At 56.2% G+C, this 24315-nt stretch overlaps 4 protein-coding genes across 4 annotated transcripts; 1 reads left to right on the top strand and 3 right to left on the bottom strand.

The window, feature by feature from the left end:
- Positions 1 to 2: 2 nt before the first annotated feature.
- On the top strand, positions 3 to 633 carry COL26b_011154 (uncharacterized protein; the record flags this gene model as incomplete). The annotated part of the gene is made up of 2 exons (XM_053183828.1): positions 3 to 405; positions 434 to 633. The coding sequence occupies 2 exons, from the start codon at positions 3 to 5 to the stop codon at positions 631 to 633; spliced, it is 603 nt and encodes a 200-aa protein (XP_053032240.1).
- Positions 634 to 7418: 6785 nt separating this feature from the next.
- COL26b_011155 (uncharacterized protein) lies at positions 7419 to 9306 on the bottom strand (the record flags this gene model as incomplete). The annotated part of the gene is made up of 5 exons (XM_053183829.1): positions 7419 to 7631; positions 7695 to 8003; positions 8057 to 8906; positions 8964 to 9071; positions 9116 to 9306. 5 exons carry the CDS (start codon positions 9304 to 9306, stop codon positions 7419 to 7421), a joined length of 1671 nt encoding a protein of 556 aa, XP_053032241.1.
- A 600-nt stretch (positions 9307 to 9906) lies between these two features.
- On the bottom strand, positions 9907 to 11428 carry COL26b_011156 (uncharacterized protein; the record flags this gene model as incomplete). The annotated part of the gene is made up of 2 exons (XM_053183830.1): positions 9907 to 11054; positions 11182 to 11428. 2 exons carry the CDS (start codon positions 11426 to 11428, stop codon positions 9907 to 9909), a joined length of 1395 nt encoding a protein of 464 aa, XP_053032242.1.
- Positions 11429 to 12199: 771 nt separating this feature from the next.
- Positions 12200 to 22113, bottom strand: COL26b_011157 (Type I Iterative PKS; the record flags this gene model as incomplete). The annotated part of the gene is made up of 7 exons (XM_053183831.1): positions 12200 to 13192; positions 13243 to 20577; positions 20695 to 20850; positions 20927 to 21000; positions 21057 to 21355; positions 21412 to 21530; positions 21583 to 22113. The coding sequence occupies 7 exons, from the start codon at positions 22111 to 22113 to the stop codon at positions 12200 to 12202; spliced, it is 9507 nt and encodes a 3168-aa protein (XP_053032243.1).
- Between the last annotated feature and the right edge of the window lie 2202 nt (positions 22114 to 24315).

The raw sequence follows: 24315 nt of genomic DNA on the forward strand, positions 1-24315 counted from the left end.
CTATGGACGTGCTGCTCCGTACACTTGCACGCCGCAACACGTCCCCGCCTCCCCGCGACGGCGGCGGCGGACGCGGCCGCAACCGCACACGAAGAGATGATGGTGGCGGTCACAGCAGGCAATTCGAGCTTATTCTGGAGATGCTTGCGAAGGGTCTCGTCGAGTATGCCGTGCGCAAGTACATGCCCGGCCAGGGCGGCGAGCGGGACAGGGGCGGCCATGATGATCGGGTGAGGGCCAGGGGAAGGGACGACGAGGAGAGGCACCGGGGCGGTGTTCCGAACATGGACGCCGACGTGCTGGAGACTATCGGGAAGAGCATTCTAGCCAAAGCTATGGAGAAGTTTGGCGGTGGAGCGGAGGAGGAGAGAGCGGGCGAGAGGAGTGGCGGTGGTGGTGGTGGTAGTGGACGAGAGAGGACGAGAGGCGGGAGTTTGGATCGACATGAGAACTCGCGAGCACTCTCTCGCGATAATCAGGGAGATGGAGAGAGCGGCGGTCAGCGGAGACGGGGGCAGAGCGAGCACGGTCGGAGGGGCTCACCGGAGCGGGAGCCGAGACATCGTGACGAGCAGCAGCAACAGCGGCGGCATCGTCGACAAGGCCATGGCTGGACGGATTACGGTCCGTTGAAGACGGAGCTGGAGGCGCTTTCGAACGCCATAATCTCGTTGAATGAGAGGCAGCCCGGGCATGCCGACTGCGAGTTCTACGATGCGTTCACGGAGAGGTCGGGCAATGTGCAGGATAAGATTGGGGCGGTTATGGTCAGGATCCGAGAGAGGGAGGAGAGGCGGGAGGAGCGGCGGGGACGGAGAAGAAGTTGAGGGTCTGCTCGGGAGCAAACTCCGTTGGGTGTGTTTTGATATGAGATTTGCTTTTGCGTGCATAGGGGCGGGAATACCCACTGGTTTCTACAAGCATGGAGTTTGCAGATAGAACGACGGAGACCCCGGGTTTCGGAACGTAGCGGCTGGCAGATACCCGTGATATTTGTAGGATAGGATAGATAGTCTTTCCCCCCATTCCCGTTCGTGTTTGGGGGGAATAGAGTCAGCAATGACCATTTGCACCATATGAAGAGAGGTGACTGGATACCAGGAGGCGGATGTGCGACGTTACGCTGCGGGATCCGGTGGTTTGGGACCGGCTTTCCGTCTGCTGAGTTTGTGCATGTGCATGAAACGAACTTCAGATAGTAGGAATTGGCGCATATTGATTGTTGATTGTTGATTGTTGGAGCTTCAGGTCTCATACCGACATCAGGTTCACAGTTGCGTTTCGTTATGTCATCAGCAGGCTGTGATGGTGTGAGGACTTAAGACTCATAATGCGCCATGCCACGATCTTTGAGATGCAGGGCAGAATTCCGATGTTGGCGACTTGAACGAGAAGCAAGAAGCCCGGTGTTTGGTTACATGATGAGAATGAATATCATCGGGCTTTTCTACGCTCAAAGTTGCCCGAATCGTCATGGCCCCTATCCCTCGTCAACATATCGACACGGCCACTTCACTACACAGACTCTCTCGCCGCGACGCAGAAGGTGGACGAGTAGCAGGCTGGCTCGTCGGCTGTCTCATAGCAGCCGTGCTCGCGTGCGCCATCATCTACTACTGCTTCAACTGCCACTTCTCACCCAAAAAGAAGACCAAGAAAGGAGACCACGAGCATCATCACAAACCACATAAACACCCGATGATGCACCACGCACACCCCACCACACGGGGACACTCTCGTGGACATACTGCCTTCGCACATCGCGACGAAATCCCACATACTCACAGGTGGACACACCATCACCACAGACGAGCTCACCACCACCATCAAAAACGCCCAAAGAAGAAGGCCAAGGCCAAGAAGAAGACAAAATCAAAGAAAAGGGCCAGCAAGAATGGCCGTGGCAAGTCTCGTGGTGTTGAGGTGAGGTTCATGCCGATGCCGCCGATGGAGATGCCCATGGGGGTTGGCATGCCGATGGCACCGGCACCGGTGGCCGGCATGGGCATGGGAATGGGGCTGGGCGGTGTTGGCATCGGGGTCGGTCTGGGGGTGATGGGTGACGATTTCGTCGATTACGGGCCGCCGCCTGGGGACATGGACCCAGGGACAGAGATCGGCTGGGGTATTGATCCCATGTTCCCGCTGCAGCGATTTATGGATGACAATTATTCTGATGCTGATGACGACGTGGAAGTGGGCTGCAACGAATGCTGTTTTTCGTTCTTTGATGCTCTTTGCGGCGTTGAGCCCGGGAGCCGGGACCTGAGGAGGGAGGCAGCTGGCGATGGGCCAATCCCCCTGGATGACAATGAGATGGCGGCTGATTGATGCAGCAGTTCCGAGACAGAGGGGACATTCCGATTCATCGGGCTAAGAATAGATCTGGACTGTTCATAATGGGAGCTCGTGATTGGGGCTGTGAAGATGTTTGCTCGAATAAGGGATGGAGGAACCGTGTTTCGAAGATGAAAGGCTGCAATCAATTGGCAAAGAAAGCGATGGGAAAACGTAGCAATCGACTGTACATGGCTGTTTTCATCCGGCGCCTGGCATCGCCGTTCATATCTGCCGTCAAACTCCTGCTCGAAGCAAACTCCTGACCCAAACGACGACCTAACTTACATCATGTCAGTGTACACAAGCATCAAAAAGACCTGCAATGAAATTAGCACAATGAATGCTTTCGTAGGTAGGTTGTCAACTAACATATTGATTGTCCTGCACTCAACGCCACGCTTCACGGAACATCAAAGACGGCCATATCACTCTTTATCCGCAGGTGCAGCAGCAGGTGGAGGGGGTGCCGGAGGATCGGCCGGGGGGTCGGCCGGAGGGTCGGCAGGGGCTGCGGAAGGTGGAGCTGACGGCGGCGGAGGCGGGTCCGGAGGCGGTGGACCGCTCGTGGAGGAGCTCTTGGAGCTTCTGTTGGAGCTTCTGTAACTGACGGTCTTGTGATAGATATGACGGCGCTGGCGGCGTCGGCGACGACTGATGCGGTTGAGGGATTGTCGGTAAAAGTAGAGGAAGGCGATCGAGCCGAGGATGAAGATTAGAATGGCAACCCCGACTGTAACACCGACTGTGATATTGGTAGTCTTATTCCCTGCAATTCCGACCTGTCTCTTTGTAAGAGGGGCCGAAAGACCAGGAGCCACGACTTTTGTCCAACGTACAACCGGTGGCGAACGCCTCTCAGCCTCAAACCCGGAGGCTCGGGGGAGTGGAAGTGGGATGTACATCTAGGGCGACGAGGGGGGTGGCGTGCTTTTGGCAGCGAGGTGAATATGAATGGACTAGAATACAACGGGATAATTACCGAGTTACAACGTATAGACACCACGAATGTAGAAAAGAAACATTTTGAAACATGCTGTATAAAAGAAAACAAACAAAGACGGCTGCACGATGTCTCGTTGGGGAGCGAGAAGCATATTTAACCTTGGGTTTGCCTCCAGGAAGAGCGGCACAGGCACATGGATGGGCGCCGGACGTGCCCATTGGGATCTCGCGTGAGTTGATGAGCATTCCGTGATGCTTCTGAGAGGTTGGAAACGGGGAGGAGATATGCAAGAGTTGCACTGCGCAGCGAATGCGGAGGTGGAGGGAGTGTAAGAGTGTATATCCGCGTCCAAACAAGAACAAGATGCAGCTGGCCAAAGGCAGGCTGGCCACGATTATGCGTGCCGCATGCAGTCGCCAAACCAATGGATTCATTGCAGGCGCGACCATGGCTCACTCATGCAGCGGTTCCCGCACTCGTCGTGCCGTCCACAGCCCAAACTGGGGGTGTTCCTGCTGGTGGTGTTGTGGGGGAGTTGAGGGCTGCCAGTCGCGTCAGGTGAGGCTATCGAGCTGCAATGGGCTGATGCCTTGGGGTTGACTGCAGCAGTTGCACTGGCAAGTCTGCCGGATCGCCTCCTTCGTGTAGACCCAGTAGTCGCCAATATGAATGCGGAGGCGACGATGAGAATGAGAACTGAGGAAATGACGGGAGTGCTCGCCACGAATGCTTGAATCGTGAAGCCACCGTTGGGCATCAAGACGATCGAAGGGTCAATGGGCCGCCATCGTCGCGGTAAGCGTGGGATCGGTCATGGCGTTCCGAAGCGGACGGGTCTAGTTGAAGCTTCTTTGATGGAGCAGTGGAGTATCCCGTCCTCTTCCATGGCTTCGGAAGCGATGCTGGACGATGTTGACAAGGGGCAGAGGTAATGAAAGTCATGGATGGCGCATTAGGAGGAGAAGGGGTCAAGTTGGCGATGCAGTTTACGTTGGCGTGCTATCTTATCGGGGCATTGAGCGCCTGACTAAGCTCCCGTAGCGCTGTATCCGTCAACAGTTAGCTGTGTGGGCTGTTGTTCTTCCCTTCTGTTCTCTCTAACATCACCTTCCTCCTGCATCGCTTCCACCACCGTGTTTGATTGAAAGCATGACCGGCAAGCACCGGCTCCCTTCCGCATGTTCGATGCTGACATTGCCGGATCGAGACAGCTGCACCTCCCCAACCTCAATGGCAACCCAACGGCCCTTCTCCTTCAATTGATTAAGGCCCCTTTGCCGAGAAGACAGGGCGACTGTGCAGCTGTGCTACCAGCCACTCGGCCTACACCACGACATGTCGCCTGCAGCTGCACCCTGCATTCTCTCGCCTCCAAACCTATTGGGCACCAACATTGCCTGGGGAAAGAAGACAATTCATCTTACAGTATCTGTCTTATCACACTGGAAGCTGCACTCGGCAAGTGCCATGTGTTGCCCATGTACAATGACTTGCAGCAAGGGCCGTTGTCAGATTGTAGGTGCCGTCGGAGACGTACCGAGACAATGAGCTCCTATTTTCGTTGCGGCTGCGATTCTCCTTCAACTTACAATCTGAACCGGGCTAGCATCTATTCCTCTACGTGTATGTCCCTCTCGACGATGCATTTTGGGACAAACATGCAATGCTTCTATTAACAACAGGCAATGCTGTATCAGAGGCCCTCGCTATTGTGGGAGAAAGGCAACACAGACTGCGAGTTACCCAATTCCTCCATTACCCTGAAGAACCCAAGGACAATGGCTCGTATCACCTCTTCAGGCCTGCTCTGGGGACTTTCGAATGCCCCCCTTACAAGTCATAGACACTGGTGGTTTGCGGTCGTGGCGATGAAATCAGAATACTCGAGGTGAAAAGGGTCCTTGCTGGCCATTCTTAAAGGCCACATACTCTTGCTGTGTTTTTCTTTTCGTTTTCCTCTTTTGACCATTTTCGACAGCACAGTTCCACTAGTCTTCTTTCTTCCTCGACTACTGACTGCTGTGACAATGTGTATCTTCTTGAGCAGACACTTTTCCTGCCAGGCCAACGGCGCCGTTGACACCCACACTCATCAATACCTCGTCCGCTGCGCGAATCCCCTCTACGAACTCTGCATCAAACCAGATGTTCTCTCCGTGTGTGACGAAAAATACCCCTTCCCCTGCCATAACTGTACCGGGAAATTCGTGGAGCCCGTCACGAAGCCATTGTCACGCAGATGGCAAGGCCCCTTATCAGGAGCGCCGACGGGCGTCAGCCCGCGAAGTGCACGGGAAGAGGAGGCCACCATGTCTTACGCACAAGCGTTGTGCGACATCATGATAACATCAACAGTCCCAAGATGGCCTATTATCCCCGCCGATGAGGACCATCTCCAACTTTACCGTACGTCGAAGATGGAAATGGCTTGCCGCTTCAGCAAGGATCATTTCGACAAGGGTGGCCTATGCGATTGCAACAGGACCAACATAGAGCCGGAGCTACACAATATTGCTGTAGCAATGCGACAGACTGTTGCTCGAACCTATCTTTACCCCAGAGAAGGCACCCATCCTACTCCAGTGCTCGTTGGAGGTAAAATAGTCTACGTCAACGAACAAAAGAAGGAATACGCGTGGGACGATCCGGTGAACGCAGGCCACACTTTTCGCGATGAAGCAATGGCAAAGATGGCAGGGCAGCCTGACTTGAGCCAGCTCAATCACCTAAAGCGGCCGACGTCGGTCGGTGAGATCCAGGTCATCCCTTTTTTCATGGACATTTGGGACAACGACAAAGCGCACATAATAATGAGCCAAAGCATGGAGCATGATTGGAACATGAAAGAAGGCGGCATCGAAGCATGGTACGAAAAGTTTCTCGGCCACTACGGGAACGAATATGACTCTGTCAAGGAGATCGAGTTGAATTTCCGTATGCGTCTCATCAACACAGCAAAGAACTTGGTAATCAACGACTGTGGCCTCACGTTCCTGCGCATGTTTCAAGTCATGCGCATATTCAAGAATATCTTATTCTTCGAAATGGAGGATTGGGGCAAAGATCCTCAGCTCACGCCGGCCTGCGCGAGCAAGCTTGCTGAACTCTGCAGGCAAGGCGCACGCCCGATGCCCGAAAGAAAACTACTTTTCGGCGAACCTGTGGGGTTTGGCGGTGATGCCTGGTTCGACCAGCTGCGGATGCTAGGGATGCATCATTATTTCCACCGAAACCGCTCGCTCCATCGGGAAGACGAGTTTGCGAGCGCGGCGGCGATACAAAACACTGTGATGCCTTTGTCAGAGGAGGAAATCGCTGCGCTTTCAGATGAGGACAGGGAGTGTGCTATCTGTGAAAAGGAGATGGGATGGCCTTTGGAAGGCCATGCGGCGATGCGAATCAAATGCCCTTCTAGGCACCGGGTTGGCATGAACTGTTGGATGAAAACTTGTCGACTGAAACGGCTTTCAGAGAGAGGCCGAGACATAAATTGCCACTCCTGTGCTGACTTCAAGGTGGGAGAGTGGCATGCGGTCGAACCACGAGATCGGGTTTTCGCCGTAGATTTCAGAGATGGTTATTTTGACAAGAAGGCTCAGTTGGAGTGGGCGATGTACCGCACCGTCTACCGAGATGAAGTCATGGAGCCCCAGGCCATTATCTTTGACTCATATACTTTAGGCTGGGGTGGATATCCTACTCGTAAAGATCATCGAGATGTCTCTGATGAGTCGTATTGTACGGCTGTTGAGGCGGCCCACCTTCACGGCGATGCTTGGCGGCAAAGCATGCGTCCATGGAATCCAGCACCGGAAGGAGTATAGGACATGGAGTGTATTCGGAATTGTGGTATACCAAAGGGATTAGATATCTTATGTTATCAGAAGCAGGTTTTGACAACGAATAGAACTTGGGAAATGTGATGCGGCAGTGTAAGAGCCTGCGGGAGTTTAGTTCAGACCAATGGAATGAGATTACACGGACAGTTAAAACCTGGATAAGACTTCAGACAACCAGAGGTATGCACAAAAACATAATATAACGGGTGAGGGTCACCGCTCTTATGGCGGTTACAGAACACATCACACGCCATTTTGCGAGACTGAATCTCGAGTTACTCCATCGCTACGTTGAGTCATGCCGCGTACTTTGCGAAGAAAGGCTCAGCCCTCCTCTGCTCCTCCTCAATCACCGCAGCATGCCTCTCGGACCTCGGCCGGATCGTGATCGGAAACTTCTTGGGCGCGATCAGGAACCCGTCCGTGTACGCCGTGCCGACGTCGACGTCCACCTCCCCCTCCCCGGGCGAGAGATCGAACCCCCACGCGATCTTGGCCATGTTCAATATCTATCGGTAGAAGTCAGTCACAACAGTTCTCGAAATTGCGACTCAGGGCTTAGTGCCACTCACCAGCGAGTTCCTCGCCAGCCGCTGCCCCGGACACACCCGCCTGCCCGCGCCGAACCCATACAGCACGCGCCGGTGGTCGTCGGCGCTCTCGTCGACGGGGTCGCGCGTCCCGTACTTCTCCCTCACGAAGCGGTCCGGCGCGAACTCGGCCGGGTTCTCGTACTCGTCCTCGTCGTAGTGGATCGCCCACGTGTTGGCGACCAGGACGGTGCCCTTGGGCAGGTGGTAGCCCTGGTACGTGTCGTCCTGCGTGAGCATGTGCGGGACGCCGCCGGCTGCTACGGGGCGCCAGCGGAGGGTCTGGAGGTTCTGCGTTAGGTGAAGCTTTTGGGGGGGGAAAAGGGGGAAGGGGAGGGTGTCACCTCGTTCATACACGCCTCGATGAAGGGTAAACGGCCGATGTCTTCTGACGTCGGGGACCGCAGGGGGTCGCACACCCGATCGACTTCTTCCTGTGCTTTACGGAACTCCTTCGGGTACTTGATCATCGCGAGGAGGAAGGATAGTAACGTCGAAGCCGTGGTATCCGAGCCGGCTTCCATCTGCAAAATATCAGCAACACGCACGACTTTAGCTTCCCAGTCGATACACACCAGGTTCCCAGCCAGGTATGCCAAATGCTCGTCATCCAACCCATTCTTCTCCTGATCCCTCAGCATCTCCCCCAAAAAGCAATCCGGGCTCCTCCCCTCCCGGATCCTCTCCCTCGTCCCCGCCACCAGCGAGAGATACAACTCCATCTGCTCCCTCCTCACCCTCGCGGCCCGTCTCTTCCACCCCGCCAGCGCCGCGGGTACCATCTTCAAAAAGGGGAACGCGTCCACCGGCGGCGTGGCCCCCTGCTCCAGCACGGCGGTGAACTCGTCCTGCGCGGCGTACAGCGCGCGCACGTTGGGCGAGTCGAAGCGGGCGCCGCGCACGCCGTACACGGCGGCGAGGACGACGGCGGTGGTGTACCGCCGCACGTGGTCGTAGTAGCCCGCCGGGTCGCGGAGGAGGTCGGAGAGGGTCTGCGTGGCCTCGGCTTCCTGGACGGGGAGGACGGCGTCGACGCGGTTGACGGCGAGGAGGGACTGGACTACGCGGCGCTGGACGCGCCAGGCGGGGCCGTAGGGGAGGAGGAGGAGGTGGATGTCGCCCGGGCAGACGAGGGTGTTTGCGACGTAGGTGCGGGGGCGGGAGGAGTAGATTGAGCCGCGCTTGTCGAAGAGTCTTTTGGGTTTTGGGTGTTAGGTATGTTGAAGGGGAGGGGGAGGGAGGTTGCCTTACTCTCGTACGTGTTTGTAGTTGTTTAGGATTACGAAGTTTTGGGAGCCTAGTTTGAGGCCGATGATGGAGCCGAAGGTGGCCCCGAGGTCGTGGAATCTTGGGGTTTCGCTGTTAGTATGGGGATGGAACAGATGCGTTCTGAGGGTACGCACTTTAGGAAGCCCTTTGATTTCGGTACTTGGGTGATGTTTCCCAAGAAGGGGACTGTCCGAGGGCCTGGCGGGAAGTTCCTGGGCCGGCAGCTCGCGAGGAAGAACCTCGAGAGCGTGGAGACGGCGAGCACGATGAGGACGCAGAGACCAACGGTCCCTCGCGAGAGGTCCAGCATGCCGGTTGTGCTCATCTCGACAACACCTCTCACTCGATGCCACGACGGAGAGATGCGAGTGAGAACGCATCGCGGGGGGATGTTTTGATACCGCTGAATATCTGCTGGCTTACCGGCGGGTCAGAACACTACGCCGCACAGAGGTATCAAACTTCTCTTCACGCCATCCGTACGGTTATCTCGGCCTCGGGGCCCCATGCCGTGCTCGTAACCATCGGAGGTTGCTGGTGTGGTGTGGGTGGGTTGGCCGGGGTGGTCTCGGAGGGTCTGCAAGAGACATGGATCGTGCAGCCGAAGGGCCGTCTCCGTCTCACTGCATGGCTAGATTGCCACTCGCGACCTCGCCGATTGAGCTTAGCCATAGGCGTTCGTGTACCCTGTCATTCTCCACCCGCTGCTATATCTCGGCAACTGGGGGGTGGGGGGGACTCTAGTCGGATCGGTCTGGAAGGATGGTGAACACGGAAGCCTAGAATGGCCTCATCCTGTACTGCATCTGCCGAGTCGGTCTAACACGCCGACAGGGTCTCGGAACGAGGAACACGATGATGTCAACACTTTGATCCCATCGCATTGGATAGCTTCTCTGTGTGTCTAATTCGCGGACGCGGGTCTTCACGGCGTCCTCAGCGCAGCCTTCTCCGCCGCCAACTCCTCCACGTTTCCCACAACCACGTCCATGGGGTCAAACCCGGCCCCCTCCCTCTGCAGTTCCGCCGCCCTGGCCTTGTACCTCCCATCCTCGAGCACCTCCTCCACGGCCCGCCGGAGCTGCTCGACCGACGGATCCCCCGTCCTCAGGTCCACCCCGACCCCGGCCCACGCCGCCCTCGCCGCCGTCTCCGGCTTCTCCTCCGTCGCGGCGGCCACCACCAACGGCGTCCCGTTCCGAACCGCCCGCTGGAACGCCCCGTACCCGCCCGTCGTGACGAAGACGCCGCAGTGGGGGAGCACCTCGTCGTACGGCACGTAATCCGTCACCCTGCAGTTGGGCGGCACCTCCAGGCCAGGCGGCAGGCTCGCGCCCTTGCGCCCCACGGCGACCACGACGAGGACGTCCTCGCGGCCCGCGAGGGCGGCCATCGTGGGAACGACGAGCTGCGTGAGGTCCATTGCCACGGTGCCCTGGCAGACGAAGACGAGCTTGCGGGCGGCAGCCTTCGCGGCGACGACCTCGGGCCACCAGGCCGGGCGCGGGTGGAAGGGGTCCTTGGGACCGTTGGGGTAGCCGCCGGAGAAGCGGAGGCCCGGGGGCGCGTCGGAACGGGGGTACTCGACGCTGGGTACGCACATTTGCACGAAGCGGTCCGGGAGGTGGTAGAGGGCGTCGAGGAGGAAGTTTTCTGGTTCCCGCGCCGCGCCCAGCTTCGCGAGGGCCTCCGCGTAGGAGGACTGGGCTGCGGCGAAGGTTTCCCTTTGAGCTGCGTTGGCGGCGGCGTGCTGAGCTCGGCCGGCCGGGGAGGCATCCGGGGGCAAGCCGGAACCGAAGGGCGGGTGGTCGATGCTGGAGAGCATCATGGGGTTGAGGCCGATGACTATGTATCCCGTGGGACGGAGGCCCGGGGCGCCGTGGAGGATGGGCATGGCTGCGAAGTTGAGGCTCTCTGTGAGGAGGATGGTGGGCCGTCCCGGGTGCTTTGAGGCGAGCGTTCCCAGGGCGGTTTGGAGGGCGTGGTGCTGCGAGGGGATGGATCTGCAGAATATGTGTACCAGGTCGTGGATGAAGCAATCCGTGCCTTCCAAGTGCTTCTTGCCCTCGGGCCCTGCGGATGGGTGTGATTAGCGTTTGCTCCGTGGTGAGTTTGGAGGGGGGAAATTCGGTTTGGAGTGAATAGATACATGGAATATCGATACTATTTCGCCGCCATATGACAAAACGGAAGCACTTACAGGACGGGTCCAGATCCCACGAAGTCAGGTCATAAAAGTCGCCGTACCCTTCGACCGAGACGAACGACGCGCCGGCGGCCTCTACGCGTGGACGGTAGCCCGAGCCGGTCACGAAGCAGACGTCGTAGCCCCGCGAGACGAGCTGCTCCGCTATCGTCAGCATCGGTATGATGTGGCCCGAGACCGGCGTGCTGCAGATGAGCACCAAGGGCTTGAGGGGCTCCAACGTGGTGCGAGAAGGTGACATGGCGGGCTGTTTGTCGACGTGGGGGGGGGCAGGGGAGCGTATGAATCTGGCGCAAGAAGATGAGCGTCAAGTGTGAGAGGGGGGGAACTGAAGGGTCCATGGGAAAGCCGGCATCATAAGGTATAAATGGACTTCCGATAAGCACTAGCTATATCGAGGTACATACCCGACCCATCTTGCATACTGTTATTGACGGAAAATTGAGCTTGGTAGGTCTGCCCCGGATGGAACATGGGCTTGATGAGTTATCCTGTTTCCTCTTCACATCATGATCTATCTCGTCTGGTAGTGGCAAGGCATCTCAAGATCAAGTCTGAAATGGCTCAATTTATAGTAGCCAGACTTTCGCATCAAAATCATTCGTCAAAGATGGCAGAACATACCTCACAACAGTCGCCATTTCACTCGCTTGGCCTGGTTTCCACCGTCCAATCTCATCTTTACCAATCCAAACGAGGGAACAAGAGCTTCCTCCGCTGCCAACCTCATTCGAATCTTACATTACACATTCAAATCATACTACCGAACGTAGCTGACCTACCAAATGAGTGAAGATACCCGAGCCAACTGATGCTCTCCGTTCAACTGACCACTCCTACTCATAATCCAACTCTACTGAACCCCCTGAAGAATGCCGCGCACAATTCTTGCGGCACATCTAAGCTCCTTAACAAACGCCCGAGTCCGCTCCTGCGAGCCGCCTGTCAAGGAAAAGCGAATTCTGCAGCAATGACGAGTTAGAACATCCCATGTAGCGTGGACTGGGGTTGCTTACCTGTCCTTCTCCGGGACCAAGATTGACCAAAACCCGTCAGGATCCGCCATGAGGTGCACAAAGTCTTGGAACATGATGTCTCCCTCCAAGCCGTTGCTCTGGGCAAACACGGGCGGGTAAGGCCTGCCGAAGAAGACGTGCTCACCCAAAAAGCGTGGCTTGGGCGTGCTGCTGGCCTCGGCGGGCCAGAGGTAGCTTAGGACCTCGAAGAGGCGCAAGTAACTCCGGCCGTTCAGCATGGTTTGCATGCCGACGTTCATCTTCTTCGTCGCGGCCGACAACAGGGCGGCTAGTCTCCCCGCCTGCTCGGACTCCTCTTGGTGCCGGTACGCCTGCGCGGCCGCATCGCAGAAGGCAACGACGGCCGGGACCGCTCTCTGAACAGCATCGGATCGGCCGGTGTGGAAGTGCGCGGCGCTGGTGGGTTCCCAGGACGGCACGTTGTGTCCGAAGAACAGGCGCAGCGCGAGCTGGAACGTGATGTCCACGACGCCCTTGGCCGACACCCTGGACCGCACGAGGAAGTCGGTCCCGAACTCGGTGAGCTCCTCTCGGACGTAGGTTGCGACTGAGGTGTTGTCGACGTATTGTTTTCTCACGAGCCCGATCCGATTCTCGACCTCGGGCGTCGTCTCGAGGACAAACTCGTGCAGCGCAATGTGGGACGAGGAGTCTCCGTTCAGTCTGGCTGGGCTCTCGGGCAATGGCTTGTCCATGGCAGCCGAGAGCCATTCCAGAAGACGGGCGGGGGTCGTGCCGTCGATGATGCCATGCTCGGTGATCTGGCCGGAGCGGCCGTTGGATGTCACGTAGAACTGCAACACCTTGTCGAACCAGCGGTTGGATCCGTCACCGATGTAGCCTTGTCGAGCAATCTCCTCGCCAGTCTCTGGGGAGCCATCATCCAGGCATAGAACGCACATTGCAGAGTCGATGGTGTGGAAGTACTCTGCGTTGGCAGCGCTCGCCGTCGCCAGCTTTTCTCGCATCTGAAAGGACTATTAGTATTCAGTACAAGAAGTGCATGAAGGACACTTACAACAGCCCACGAGTCTCTATCATCTGTGGTCAGGATGCTAGTCCAGAGGTGGTCCTGACCAACCTTTGAGACGATTTCTTCAAAGGTCGCCACCAGATCAGAGAACGACAAGTCTTGTCCGTCCCGGTCCTGGAGCATGACCTTGAACAAGTGGCCTCTTCTCAGGACGGCGATGTGATCGAGGGCGTCTTTCTCGTCCGAGTCGAAGCTCTTCATCGCGTCGCACCTGAGCTGTGGTATACGAATCGAGTTGAACAGCCAGCCCCATCTCCACGTGCACTCTGGTCTGCCCGCGACCTCGAGGGGCTTGACTTTTCCGGCCTTGGCGGCCCGCTTGAATGACAAAGAAGACGCGATGATGGTGGCGGCACGCTCGGCCTGCGACTGAGGAGTCTTCGCGTCGCGGTGTCCGCCCATAGTGCTGGCATACGGGGCGATTGGGGACCTCCTGCACAGCCAGCGAGCGTTCGTGACGATCTCGTTCAACCAGCCATTGCTCTTGTCATGGCCATGGTCCTTGACCAAGCCGTCAAGAATCTGTCGAGCAGGGCCGTCGGGGGCTCGGAGGGCTTCGATGTCTTGATGGACCTCGAGAAGTTGGTCAGGGTCGTAGAGATGCTCGTTGGCCTCGAGCCAGAAATCGAGAGCGTCGTCCAACTCGGGAATTGGCTGGACAGGCAGCTCTGCGCTCAACTTGCAACAGTCGTATCCATGCTGACTGGCATGTTCACCTGAGGCTTCGAGGCTCGTGTCATCCTGACCGCCGTGATGATTGGCGTCACCATTGCCGGCGGCCATCTTGCCATTGACCCTGCACTTTAACTCGATTCTCGATACGATGAGGTTGGCGAGCGCCATGATGCTTCGCGCGCCACTCAACTCGGACGTCTGCAACGGCGCCTGGAAGGTGTGTCGAACCCAGTTCTTGAGTTCGATGGAAACCAAAGAATCCAAACCGAGCGTCGCGACGGGTTGGTCGTCCGGGACCTCGCCGCCCAAGAACGCGGCAAACTTGTCGAGCAGCGCCTGCTTGACGATATCCTCGGCATCCGCAACGGTCTCGACCTCTTGGACCGCCTGGGTCGCGCTGGGCTTCGCGTTGTCGACTTTGGTGTTGTTGGCCGTGCCGCCGCGCCTTCTCTTGCTGGGAACGTGATCAAAGAGGTGGTCGTTGAGGACCTCCGGCCCCATGCCGTCTTCCATCGAGTCGCGGTCGAAGGGCATGATGCACTGCGAAGCGCCATCGATCCGAGACTGGTCACTCATGGCGTACTCGAGCGTGGCGAAGAACTCGTCGAGCGTGACCGAGCCGCCGTACCGGATGAAGTCGCTGCTCGCGCGGGCGATCTGATCTGAGCCTTCGACGGCGCCGACATTGATGGTCATGTAGTGGGTGGTTCCCGAAGCTCCCACACTCGAGGTGTGGGCTTGCGCGAAGGCGTCTTGGAAAGCACAGCCGGCCGCGTAGTTGCTCTGGGTGGTCAGGCCGATCTTGCTCGTGACGGAGGAGAGCATGATGAAGAAGTCGGTCGTCTCAGGGGAGCAGAACGCCTTGTCCATGTTGAGAGTGCCTTGGACCTTGGGATCCACGGATGTCCTCCAGTCTTCAAGTTTCATGTACTCGAGGGGGTGATCGCAAAGAACTAGTGCCCCCTGGATGACGCCCTTGACCGGTGGTAGCTTGCGAATCTCTTCCCTGGCTGCAAGCGTGCTTCTCTCGTCTGTGATGTCGCACTTGACGATGTGAAGTCTACCACCCAGCCTGACGACGGTCTCTTCGAATGGCGCCCGTTGCTGAGCGTCGACGTCTCGTCGTGTCAGTGCAACAATGTGTCCTGCCCCCTTCTCGGCCAGGAACTTGCTCATCTTCTTTCCAAGATCGCCGAAACCACCGCCGATGACATACGTCCCCTCTTGATGCAACCGAAGCGGCTTTGGCTTCGGCTTGGTTGCTTGGACAATGGTGTTCTCATCGGCCACCAACACCAGTTTTCCGATGTGCTTCCTCGTCGCGATGAGACGGAAACATTCCTCGATGCGACTCATGTCGTACGTGGTGACCGGGTACACGGGCTTCAACAGACCGTTTTCGATCATGTCGAAGATCTCCTTGAGCCCTCGCGTCATGTACTCCGGACGGAGCCGGTACATGTGCGAGGTGTCCACGGCCGCAAAGGTCGCCTGCTTCTCGAAGTTGGCCATGTTCAGCTGGCTGCGGGCGTATATATCCGCCTTGCCGATCTCGAGAAACGTGCCGAACGGGGCAACGCAGTCCCAGCTGTCCATCAGGAGCTGGCCGGAGAGCGAGTTCAGGACGACGTCAACGCCTGCGCCCTGCGTCGCTTCCATGATGGGTTTCTTGAAATGGCTAGAATGCGAAGAGAATATCTGGTGTTCCGGCACACCGTATCGATCCTGGATCATCTTCTTCTTGGCGATGCTGCCCACGGTGGCGAAGATGTTGGCCCCGACCAGCTGCGCGAGCTGGATGGCAGCTTGGCCGACACCTCCCGACGCCGCGTGGATGAGCACACTCTGGCCTTTCTCGAGCCGGGCACAATGAGTGAGAGAGTACCAGGCCGTGTAGTAGATGATGGGAACGGACGAGGCGTCGACGAAGCTGACGGAGTCGGGTATCGCGACAACTCCGTTGCTGTTGACGCGGACCCGGTTGCCAAAGGCCGCCACCATCAGACCGACGACTCTATCGCCAGGCTTCCACAACGACTGGACATCTGAACCGACTGCGGTAACGACACCGGCAACCTCGCCGGTCATTGCAGTGCCTGGGGCCATCTGGCCCAACGCGATGAAAACGTCTTTGAAGTTGAGGCCGTATGCGCGAGCTTGGACCTCGATCTGATCGGGACCCAGGGGTTCGCTCATCTTATCGTTGTCCACAAAGCGGATGGTGTTGAGCAAACCGGGCACCCGAACGTCAAACATCAGAGGCCGGCTGTCGTCGAAGTACTTCCAATCCACGAGTGTTCTGGAGCCTTCCTCATCGTGAGTTTCATCGTTGGAGCTCTCGACGAAGTCTGCGAAGCGGATGTCGGGTACAATCCTGGGAATAACGAGTTTGTCATCGCGGATGGCGTATTCTGTTTCTACCGCTCCTCCCGAATTTGACCAGAACGACGAAATGGCGAGGTCTGTTAGGGCTTTAACGACGTGATGTACGTCTTCGCTGGAGGGTTGAATCTGTTGCTGCACATCGACCGTGATGAGTTGGATGCCGGGGTTCTCGCGCCTGAAAACCCTAGCCAGCCCATTGACGATGTTCTTCCGGGATTCGCTCTCAACCGAGGCTTCAGTATCTTGGAAGCCGACCCACAAGATGTTCTTGGTCTGAAGCAGAACTTGCTTAGTCCACTCGAAGGTTTCGTCCTTGGGATCTAGGAGGACAGGATGAGAGGCGGGGTCGAGAACTATCAACAATCGGTCTGATTCTGCGCCAATCTTGTCGGCCACGGGGGCGCCAGTCTTGCTCGAGACTTCCTGATTGCACTCAACGCCTTGCTGAAGCAAGGACTTGCAAAGGAGATCCTGGAAAGCAATTTGAGTTGGGTCTGAATGCCTGAGCACCATACTAGCTCTCAAGCTGGTGTCCATAGAATCAACAGCTTTGCTGACGATAAAAGTGCTGATATCCCTAGAACGGCCAAGATGAGCTGGAATGGCCAGGTCGGTGCCGCTGAAGCCATGGCGCTTCAAGAGACTGTCCCACTTAGGAGTGGTGAGGACTGGCCCGTCCTTTCGTCCGTCTTGAGACAACCACCAGCCCTCCAGTGTGCCGAAGATACCGTTGTGGGCGGCAGAGAGACGCGTGAGCTCCATGAGGACAAGCCGACCACCCGGCTTCAGCAGCTTGCGCACGTTGGCCATCGTGTCATCCATAGAAGGTGTCGCGTGCAACACAATGGAGGCAACGATGAGATCAAAGCTTTGGGCAGTGAACCCCTGAGAAAGCGGGTTGCTTGAGATATCCAACGTCTTGAAGTCGATTTTGTCTGCCCACTTGCTGAATTTCGCACGCGCCCGCTCGAAGAATCCCGAAGATATGTCGGTGTATGTGTAGTTCGCCAGGAGAAGCTGGCCGTCGCGCTCGCTCTTCTCCATCAGCGGCATCGTAGCGCCGCCGGTACCAGCACCAATCTCCAAAATCTTCATGTTGGGATCCTTGTGAACGAGAGTCTGCATGTACTCGCCCATCTGTGCATAGTGGCAGCTGAACGGGGCGTAGTCGGAGTACAGCCGCCCGAGCAGGTTGTCTTCCACGAGAAGCTCGAGAGGTTCTGCCCTACCCATGAGTATGTCGATATACTGCGGCCCGAGACGGGTCAAGGTGTGGCCCAAGATGTTGGAATCACTGGCCTGTGCTATGGTCTCAGCCTCTTTCTCGGGGGTCATCCCTTCCAGAAGCGGTCTCGCGTCGACTTCGTCCCATCTGCGCATCCAGTCGAGGAGCTGCGTCAGATGAGGACTGCTTGCCTCGGAGACTTGGTCTTGACGTAGACGTTGAACTGCTCTGCGGATGAAGATTGACGCGACTTGATCGTTGAGGTGCAGTTGCTCTTCGGCAGGCTGCGTTCTGATCGTCCCGTACCCGACGTCGAAGAGATCGCGGCTGGAAAGATGGTCCATGAAACCGGTTTGTGTGATATAGTCGACATCGGGCTTCCATTCCACCAGGTAGCTCGTTTTCTGGTGAAAAAGATTGTTGCTTGAATCGGCATTGCCAATGGCTTGTGGGCGGATGTCTTTGCTCGTGACCACAGGTCGGAAAGTCCCATCCTCAAGTTGTTGATACGCGCAGAAGTCGACGACCGCTTCCCGTCGGCTTTCCGGAACTAAGTGTAGGGCCACAAATATCTCGGAGCCGGGCTTGCTGCCCATGTCGAGAGCAATAGACAACTCGCCGAGCGTCACGGGCATTATCGGGGCGACGACGCACTCGCGGCGGAAAACCACGGCTCCGAGTTGGATGATCGCGTCGAAGGCTGTGGGGTGAATGGTGTGCGGCTGCATGTATTCGGCCGGCATCTGTTTCGCGATGTCGTCGATGACGATTTTGGCGAAGCCGTGGTTCTTGGAAACGCGAATGTCTTTGAGTCCTTGAAAGCTGGAACCGTATTCGTTCCCGGATGCCGCAAGCTCACGATATACCTTCGCGGTGTCGATCGACTCGAGACAGGCGGCCCTGACGTCCTCTAACACGGCCGCCGCCGCCGACTTTGTGAGGTGACCGAGGCCATCGTCGCTGGTTCTGAGAACTTCCTCGATCGCAGACTGTGCCGCTCCGAGTTCGATGTCCAAGGAAGCCATACCAGTGCAGTTCTCGGTCCAGAGGTCGTTTTCAGCGTCGTAGGACAGGATGCGGAAAGACTCCCACGTACTAGCCATGTGCTGACGCTGCGGGCTGATGACAAGCTGCATCTCAACTTCGCGACTCTTGTTCTCGCCCTCTTGGTGAACCACGACCGGCTTTGCAAAGGAGACATCGCGAAAATTGACGCTTTTGACGTTTCCTGGGGTCTTGCGCAAATACGCTAGTTGTTTCATGGCCTCGATGACCATTATCAAGTAGCCCACGCCGGGGAAAATGATGAAGCCTTCTACAACGTGGTCCTTCAGCCATGGAAGGGATTCAATGCTGACGTGGTGTCTCCATCGAGGTTCGTTGGCGGAGCTGTGGATGTCGTACAGTCCGAGAAGATCATGGCGAGGGAACGGGCGCAGGCGGTTTTCCTTGCTAAGCCTCGACTCGTGCCAGTATGTAGAGCTGTGATCCCACAGATATGCTGGAAGGTTGTCGACAACTCGTTGGCGAGGCTTTGAGGTAAGCTCTCTGTCCATGTTTGTCACCGCATCTAACTTGGTCGAGTGTCCGGCCTCAAAAGCCCTACCAGCCAAGGCCAGGATAGTCTTCGTAGCACTCTCGTTGCGGACCAGGCAAGGGAGGTAGTTGTACTTGAAAGCTGCTCCCGAAGAGGTCTTGAAACCGCCTAGAGACTGTCTCAGCGGCCCGGAGAGTGCGGAGTGCGGACCGATCTCAATGAGGATGTTGCTGGCTGTAGAATCAGCGGTCGAGAGGTGCTCTGCGACCGACTGTGACGCCGCGCTGAACTTGACTTGAGACACCAGGTTGGAAACCCAATAAGAAGGTTCAAAGTCGGAGAGTTTCCGGTTACCGGTGACAGAAGAGTAGAAAGCAATCTTCTCGTTGGGGGCATTCCCAGACATACCGGCCAAGGACGACAGATAGGAATCGGCCACCGTCTCCATGTGATGAGAGTGGTAGGCTGAATCTACTTTGAGACGTCTGTTGAAGACAGATGAAGCATCCAGGTTGGCTTGGAGCTCTTCAATCGCCTCTACGTCTCCGGAAATTGTGGTGCTCTCGGGGCTGTTCACACAAGCCACCACGATCTTGCTGCTGCCCCGGCTGAGCGAGTTGATTCTCTTCTGCACGGCGTCTTCCCCTTCCCCCACAGCCAGCATCGTACCAGCTGTTGCGTTGAGGCTTCTGGCTTCAGCGGACCAGATGCCGCGATTGTAGGCAACCGAGATAGCGTCCTCCTTCGAAAGGGCACCCGCAGCATAAGCGGCGGCGATCTCCCCAGAGCTGTGACCACAGACGGCCTGGGGATGAATGCCGAAACTACCGAGTAGATCGACAAGTGCAATCTGGATCGCCGTTGTAGATGGCTGCGAAAATCTGCTATCACCAAGGCGTGTTGTCTTCATGTCGCGCGACAGCTCGTTGAAAAGGCTCCAATCGCAACCAAGATCATTCAAGATTCGGTCGCAGGCGGCCAGCGAGTCTTGGAACACCTTTGACCCCGACAAAAGCTCACGGCCCATGGCGAACCACTGGGCTCCTTGACCGGTGAAAACAAAGGCGACCCCGACATCTTGTGCAGACTTGACCAGGGGTACTCTCGGATCTCCCATGGCCATTTCAAGCTCTTCGGAGTTGGACACGATGGCACTGCAGCGCCAGGGAAGCTTTGAACGGCGGACGTTCAAGGTGTAAACCAGGTCGTCAAAGGATGTCGAACATCCCAGGTCTGATCCCAGCCATCGCCGCAAGTTGACGATTACACCCTTGAGTGACGACTCTGAGTTTGCGGAAAGAACAACAAGTCTCTGGGGTGTTTCGTGCGGTTTTTCCACTCCGTTGACGCCGTTGGAGAATCCATTGGATATAGGGGTAGGGTCATAGGCCTGAATAATTACGTGGGCATTGCTCCCGCCGTACCCAAAACTGTTGAGAGAGGCGCGTCTGGGTCCAGTGTGATCTTTGGGTGCAAGAGGTTCGAGCTTCAGCGGTATCTGACGACAATTGTTAGCAAAGTCCATATTCAACATCCGAAACTTGTTTGCCAATCGTTCCATGCCTACGCGTCTGACTTTGGCCGAAACTTCGAGGCTTGACAATTCTTTACTTACTCTGATGCCCCTTTCCGCGAGATGAAGCGAAGGCTTTGGGTTGATTAAGTTCAGCTGCGGAGGAATCTGGTTCTTTTTCAACACCATTATAGCCTTCAGCATGCCGGCTATGCCGCTGGACGACTCCAGGTGGCCTATGTTGGCTTTGATACTGCCCTAATAATGATAATTAGCAAAGGTTGACAGAAAACGAGCCTGCGACAGCGGAAGTGGAGGGTTTCACAAGACTTACAATGGGCAAGTCAGACTTGCGGCCTGCCTCACGGCCAAAGACCTTGGATATGGACGAGACTTCAGCATTGTCACCTGTGTAAGTTGTCAGTCAGTAATACTCCTCATGTTGAGAGATAACTGCAACTTACCAGCCGCAGTCCCGGTTCCGTGGGCCTCCACATACAGAGTCTCTCGAGGATCCAGACCAGCATTCGCGTAGACCCTGCGTGCTAGAGACTCTTGTGCGTCCGAGTTGGGCAAGAAGATTCCACCTGTCTTGCCATCATGATTAGAGCCTGATTCCATGACAATCGAATGAATGGCGTCTCCGTCGGAGATAGCCTGCTCAAGCCGCTTCAAGACGAGAACGCCAAGTCCCTCGCCTCGCGCATAGCCGGCGCCACGATCGTCAAACGTGTAGCATCTCCCATCTTTATTGGTGAGGTTACTAAACGAGCCAGTCAGTGAAAAGTAATGGAAACGTTTGGGACGTGAAACACCTACAACATGGTCATCGACTGGTCCGGGGTCAAAAGCAGTTGGCTGGCCCCTGCAAGGGCGATCGAAGCTTCGTTTGCCTTCAAAGTACGACACGCTTGGTGCACCGCCACAAGGCCGCCGGACTGGAAACGTTAACACGTATGATCCTAAAAACTAGAGCGCCGCATTACTTACACATCCTGTATCTAAGGTGTTGGAGGTGCCTTTGAGATCCAACAAGTACGAGATCCTGTTGGCTAGAATGGCGTCACCTGACCCTGTGCTATGTTGTTTGTGCATTTGAGACGTGTCTCGATATCCCATTCTGTCATAGTCTCGAGCAAACATGGCCATGTGAACCGAAGTGTCTGAACCACGAAGGTCTTCGATCGGGATGCCGGCATTCTCGACTGCCTCGTACGTGACCTCCAGCAGAAGCCTTTGCTGAGGATCAATTCCCGGAGCCTCTGCCCCAGGAACACCGAAAAATCGGGCGTCAAAAGCCGAGATGTCCTGATCCAGGAAATATCCATGGCTGAAGTTGATGGCCTCCTTGGCGTTTGTGTCCTTATGGTAGAAAGACTTCCAGTCCCACCGATCCTTTGGAATCTCTTTTCGTCCATCTCTGCCTTCAGCTAGCATAGACCATAGGCTTTCTGGATTGTCAGCCCCTCCAGGGAGACGGCAGGCCATTCCAATGATGGCGATTTGGCTATTGGCACCCATTTTCACTTGCTGAACGGCGAAATCTGATGTGACGGGACGTGTAAGAGGTGAATGACAGAGAAAAGCTTGTATCAGAGTTTGGTTTCGCTAATAAGATGTAAAAGTCCCCATGTCAATGGCGAAAGGTAATGCAAGCCGGCATCACTGACTGCTTTGAAACAGGTAGTCTCGTATGTGACGACCGACGCCTTTGATAGGTGGGCTGCTGTAAGACCAGTTCACCACTCAGGATTCACGATAGCTGCGAAGCAGTCCAGAATAGACCCCCGGCTAAGTCATGCATTAGGAGCGGGCCGTTGCCGACTCCATTGCAGGGCTCAGTCCGCAAGCTCATTAGTGGAGCAAAAAGTACGACGCTGACAGGTTACTTCGGTTTCTGCACCTTAGCTCGTTTTTTATCTTGCTATCCAGACACCTCCTCCCTCTGGATCGGATATAGAGCCGACCGATGACATCCGCAGCGCCACGATGGAAGACAAGGATGTTCGGGACGGGGAAGACAGCGTTGCAGGGCTGGACAGCTCGCCATTGCAGCTTACTGGTAGCATTACGGATAGAGGTGGCGGATATCCGACTTTATCCACGGTGGGGCCTCTCCAACCTGGTTACTGTTGTCAGTTCGTCTAGGCTCCAGCCTTCCATCGAAGAAACATCTTGGCGAACTGCACGATATTTTGTGGGTTTTTCAAGTCAGTCAGTCCGAGTGGACGAACACAATCGACGAGTTGCTGGCTCTTTTGTGGGTCATTTCACTGCTTAGTCCAAAGGCATCTCGTAGATTCCGAGGAAAGTCGAACGAGACACGCATATGAATACAAAAAAAGGCGAAGAACCCGATGAAAGGTACTCCAGGTTAAAGATTCCTCATGCTCACATCGGATTGGGATCTCATCCAGACGGAGACGGCCAAGACTATATTCCCCACTACGAAATATTGCCTCCGCTAAGCTCCCTCCCATTTCTTTCTGAAGAATTGATTGATACTCGGTTGTATCGGCGACAACCCGTCGGGAAAGCAGCTGGTTGATTACGTTGACATCCTCCGAAACACCCACCCTCCAAATTCTTCTACAATGGAACGAATTGACATTCATTGCCATGCCGTACCTGCGGGGTATCGTCAATATGCGCTCGATAACGGTCATGAGAAGCCCGACGGGATGCCAGCCCTCCCTGTAAGTGTATCCCGTCTTACCTGCTGCTTGACTTTCTCATCGTCTCAGGACTGGACGCCGGAGGAGCACATTGCGTTGATGAAAAGTTTGAACATCAGCAAGTCGATCCTCAGCATAACGTCTCCGGGGACACACCTTACTCCGAACCAGGACCGACATGCTGCAGGGATGACTCGTCAGACCAATGAGGAGCTTGCTGCCATTTGCAAAGAGCATCCCTCCCACTTTGGGTTCTTCGCGTCTTTGCCACTGCCTTCCGTCCAGGAGTCCGTTGCAGAGATCGACTACGCGCTAGATGTCCTAGGTGCAGTAGGATTCGCGGTCATGTCTAACGCAAGTGGGGTTTATCTCGGAGACAGGGCCCTTGATCCCATTTTTGAGCGGCTCCATCAGCGGAAAGCCATCCTCTTCATCCATCCGACTACATGCAACTTGCTAAGCGCCGGTGGCCAGTTGCAACCGATGAAGCCGCTCGAAGAATACCCTCGCCCAATGATGGAATTCATGTTTGATGAGACGCGCGCCATAGCCAACTTGCTCCTCTCAAGCACGGTATCCAAGTACCCCGGCATCACCTTCATCATGTCTCATGGGGGCTGCGTGCTGCCCTCCATTGTGGATCGCATCGGCGCCTTCGCAACTTTCAACGGAGGCGAAAACAGAAGTGAGGAATTCAGGGGCTTACTTCGAGAAAGGTTCTTCTTCGACATGGCCGGCTTCCCCTTCCCGGACCAAGTCCATGGGCTGCTCCGGACTCTGGGGCAAGGTGGAGAACGGAGACTTGTCTACGGAAGTGACTATCCATTTACCCCTGGAAAAGTCGTCCTAGACTTGGGCGCCAAGATGGACCAAGGATGCAAGGAGCTATTTGACGAGGACCAGAGACAGGCTGTGTATTCGGGCAATGCAGAAAGAATGCTCGGACAACTCTGATGGCGTGCTTATTACGGCGTGTCAGTAGTGTATTTCGGCGACTTCTGCACCGAAACCTCCGAGGGCCACCTTCTCCTTCAAGTTAGAAAACACG

The sequence above is a fragment of the Colletotrichum chrysophilum genome, assembly GCF_026319265.1.
Source record: "Colletotrichum chrysophilum strain AFK26 chromosome Unknown scaffold_131, whole genome shotgun sequence".
Taxonomy (NCBI): Eukaryota; Fungi; Ascomycota; class Sordariomycetes; order Glomerellales; family Glomerellaceae; genus Colletotrichum; species Colletotrichum chrysophilum.